This window comes from Octopus bimaculoides, chromosome 10 (genome assembly GCF_001194135.2).
Source record: "Octopus bimaculoides isolate UCB-OBI-ISO-001 chromosome 10, ASM119413v2, whole genome shotgun sequence".
NCBI lineage: Eukaryota > Metazoa > Mollusca > Cephalopoda > Octopoda > Octopodidae > Octopus > Octopus bimaculoides.
Genome location: NC_068990.1, coordinates 46,489,916 through 46,494,311, shown reverse-complemented (window position 1 = coordinate 46,494,311; position 4,396 = coordinate 46,489,916). Strand labels below are relative to the sequence as shown.

General features: G+C 38.8%; 1 protein-coding gene across 3 annotated transcripts in view; it reads left to right on the top strand.

Annotated features, from left to right (window-relative positions):
- The window catches only part of LOC106874196 (uncharacterized), a 119,099-nt gene extending 115,035 nt beyond the window's left edge, over positions 1-4,064 (top strand). For all 3 annotated transcript variants that reach the window (XM_014921854.2, XM_014921862.2, XM_052971167.1), the window contains exon 2: positions 2,494-4,064. In XM_014921854.2, coding sequence (XP_014777340.1) covers positions 2,494-4,014 — 1,521 coding nt within the window. In that variant the 3' untranslated portion in view covers positions 4,015-4,064. The remainder of the gene's footprint in view (positions 1-2,493) is intronic.
- The last annotated feature ends 332 nt before the right edge of the window (positions 4,065-4,396 follow it).

Below are 4,396 nucleotides of genomic sequence, written 5' to 3'. Positions count from 1 at the left end.
AATCTTTCACTAGTTTCAAGAACTAATGAATTCCCTGTTGAATGAATTATGATTACGTGGCTGCGTATCCCATAGATACGTGTACTATTAGCGTAATCCTCCAACAGACTCAGCGTGAAACAATGTGTGAGAAGGCTGTCTTTGAATTACAGCTACAATCCATCCGACGTTATTCCAAACTGTTTCCTTCTATCCATTTTCACTCTTTGAGCTTGAAGCAAGACGAGGCAATGGTGAAAGACACTTTCCAAAATGAAAAGACACGCTTGAATCAAGCGCGGATTTTGTGTTTGTGAAGCTTTACGCTTAACTACTAAAACATGCCTGCATATGTCTGTAAATATATGTACACTCACACACACGCACCCACACTACGAGAACAACAGCAACAACAACAACAAATACATATGTTGTTTGTCGTAGCCATCAGTTCATAGATAAGGACAAGATGTTTGTATTTATTAGTCGATTTCAAGTGAAAAGTTAAGATTTCTATCTTAATTTAAACTTAACAAACATAAAACTACACTCCCTACATCCACAAATGTATGCACGTACATTTACACATTGGTGTACATGAAACACATAAACACGTGCATGCTTTCAATCTCTCTCCACCTCTCTTCTCTCTCCCTCTCTCTCTCTCTCTCTCTCTCTTTCCTTCCCCCTCTCAGAATTGTTACTAGAACGGGGGATAGTATGACTCGCAGTATCTTTTCCGACTTTCTGAGCTCTAAGTTCAAATCACACCGAAGTTAAATTTGCCTTTCATTCTTTCGGGATTACCTTTTATCTTTTCCTTGTTTCAGTCATTAGACTACGGCTTTGAACAATTTTTAGTCAACTGAATCGACCCCCGTACTTTTTCTTTCCTTTTTCTTTTGTTCTTTTATTTTTTTACCTGGCACTTAATTTATCAGTCTCTTTGCCGAACTGCTAAGATACGGAAACGTAAACACACCAACACCGGTTTTTAAGCGGTGGTGGAGGACAAACACAGGCACAAAGAAATACACACATGGCCGACTTAGGTTGTAGACTTAGCCCTCACCAGATTTAACACCACTGCCTAGCACCTTGAATACCTTTAGTGGAGTCTACTCTGTCTGATCTCCGTTTCAGCACTTCTTCTCCAACCTCCCATCAGTTTCGGTAACTTAGTAAAAGGCTCATGGGTACTATTTTCCTACCTTAATAAAAGATTTTAAAAATTCAGATTTAGTATCTTTTACCATCAGTGCAATACATGTTCCAATACAGTCAAGGCCGAAGTGACTATTATCCTTTCGAGCTCTCATGATGATAGCAAACAATGTTCTATTTAGTATTAAACTTCATAACAGACTGTGGATTGGTGCTGGTCTTTTACTTTCTGAGTTCGTATCCCGCCGCAGCCAAATTTGCTTTTTATCCTTCTGCCGTCGATTTATTGCTTATAACACCTTCCTTAAGATATTTGGCCTTGAGCCTAAACAAGAAATAATATTGAAGGAAATATAAATACATAGCTTTTCTCTTTGCATTCGTACAGGCACTATCTATCTATCTATCTATCTATCTGTCTGTCTGTCTATCTATCTATCTATCTGTCTGTCTGTCTATCTATCTATTTATCTATTTATCTATCCTTCTTTCTGTCTATCTTATTGCTTTATTGCGTGCGACTCTGTGTGTGTGTGTGTGTGTGTGTGTGTGTGCGCGCGTGTGTAATAATAGCCTTGAAGCCACCCTTCGGGCGGCATTCAGGCTAGCTCCTGTGGAGGGCACCTTTGAGGTCTTCGGTCCCACTATCGGGCCACTTCGTGACCCTCTACTCTTGTGTAACGAAACTTATTTCTGCAAATGTGCTAAGCACTGATGTTGGTCAGAGTTTAATCAATAAGCGTAGGAGCGAGATAAATGCAGCAAAAATAGGGGGAGCATAGGGCCCAATTTAAGCGGCCCTTCGGACATTGAACCTTACGATACTCCCTGGGAGTTCATGGTATGAAATTCATTGTCATTGCTCCGATTTGGTCGCTAATGCCATGTATTTAGTTAAAAAATACAGTAAAAATAGGGCCAGTGGGGCCCCAATTAGGCGGTCCTTAAAAAAATAGACCCCCTTCGGATATTCGCTGGGATTAGGGGACTTGCTGGTTTGAGTTTTATTGTCCTTCTCCCAACGGTCTAAGAGGAGTTAACGAACATAAAAACGTAACGATTAAGATAACATGCGATTCATTTAAAAAGGGGAACTACTCTGTTAGATATAATTAGTTACCTACCTTAGCAGGCATCACTGTATAGCTCATGAGAAAATTGTAAGATAGGAAAGAGAAACAATCAGGCAGTGATGTGTGTGTGTGTGCATAAAATTTACTTGTGTGTGTGCATGTCTGTCTGTGTCTGTGTGTTCTATTTTATCTTTGTGTATTACCATTTGATAGATTATTACTTTTCCTCTTCGAATATGACTAGATATTTATATTTATCTTTAATTTTCTTTTGCAGAGAAATTGCTGTCTAAAATGGGTCTTCTACTCTTTGATGTTGCTGTCTCTTTTTCTGCACGCAACCGATGCTACCAAACGGGTTCACTGCCAGAAAGGATGTTCTTGCAAACACGGTGAAGTGATGTGCAGCAAATTAAAATCCTTCCCTAATGACTTACCTAACACCACCATGTCCTTGGAAATCCTCGACTCTAATATAACAGACATCCCACCTGGAGCGTTAGCATTTTCATCAAACATTCGCCACTTAACCATCATGAACAGCAAAATTGATAAAATCCTCACCTGCGCATTCAGCAATCTTAAACGCATTCGGATCACATTTACTGGAAGTGCTATTGTTGAAATACAAGAAGGAGCGTTCCGCCATCTGGTGGATGATGTCATCATTACTTTGAAATATACAACTATATTTCGTTTACATAGTTTTGCGTTTGATGATTTGCGAAATGTTGATGAGCTTCACATATCTCATTGCAGTTTTAAGTCAATTAGTCCATTTGCATTTAGTAAAATACACAACGTGAAGAAAGTCCATATCGCCAACAACAACTTTCCAATCCTTCCATCTTTGACATTTATTAATGTAAAAAATATTGGACTGTGGGACATGGAATTTAATACATTTTCTGATTTTGCTTGCAACCCGTTTAGTTACCTGTTTTGGAATGTTACCGAAGTGAATGTTGTCTTCAATAGATTACCATGTTCTTGCGAAGTGGCTAAATTTTTGCAATTCGATTTTCCTTTCCCTGAACATATACGGGAAGCTTTTATAATTGAAAACATGTGTTACGAAGACGGAAAGACTGAAGACATGTTCCTCACCAATTTAGTTCAGAAGCAAAAGAAATGTGAAAGCTTACGTCTGGCAAGTTGTACTGAAAACGCAATGAACTCTTTAGAGGTGATTTGTCAAAAATCTTCAGTCATACGCACTGATAAGTTATCATCACTGATCCCTCATGCTACAGTTAATCCTGATTTATCGACAGTCAGAGATCCAAACGGTGTTTATGCTGATGAAAGAGAACCCCTCTACAACAACCCAACCACAAAATTTGACAGTCAAGAAAAAAGTGATAGCCAAAAGAAAAAAACAGAAACCAAAGACGACATGATCCCTAAGGATGGTATAACTTCTGGTGACAGAGAAGCATCTGCTGATGGTATTAATGACGAATCCAAGCATCCAGATTTGGGATCGGCAAAAAGACATGAGCCCAAAGATGAAGTCGATGTGGTTATTAGTCGAGTCCTAAAAGATACCAGTACTTTACCCACCCCCAGAAAAACCGAGCGAATGAACAAGAAAACCAGCAACAAAGCAGATTCCATCAGCGGACGTATTGGGTCGATTGTCACTGAAACACCGAATCCTAAAAGTACGAAGTCAACTTCTCTTCAGCTGCAAAACCAACCATCTAAAACAAGTGGACAGTCTGCCCTGCTTGCCTACACAAAATTTTGTATCATCTCGTTTCTGTTGGCCATAAACTGTGCAGTGCCATATTTCTAAAGACATGCATGTGTACGTAAATGTCATAAATAAAGTTATATTTTTGTAAATATTCCTTAAGTTATCTTTAATTCCCAAATCCTAAAGAAAAACTATTGACTGAGGCAATGTTTTCAGAAACCGGTAGATCTAAATTCAAGAATGTTTCTTTTCATAGCCTAAACACTTGGTCTACAGCATTTGTACGAACGTAAATTTAGCAAAAAGAGAAAAAAAAAGCCAATTGGATAGAAAATAGGTCTACCGCGCGTTTAATTGCCAGATAAAGTGGTAATCCTTCCTCTGCTAGATAGAATTAGTCGAGAAAGGTTAAGTGGTTTATCCAGGGATGCAATGTAACATCTATACTGGAATGTGAACCCATGGCAACCATGTGAAAAAG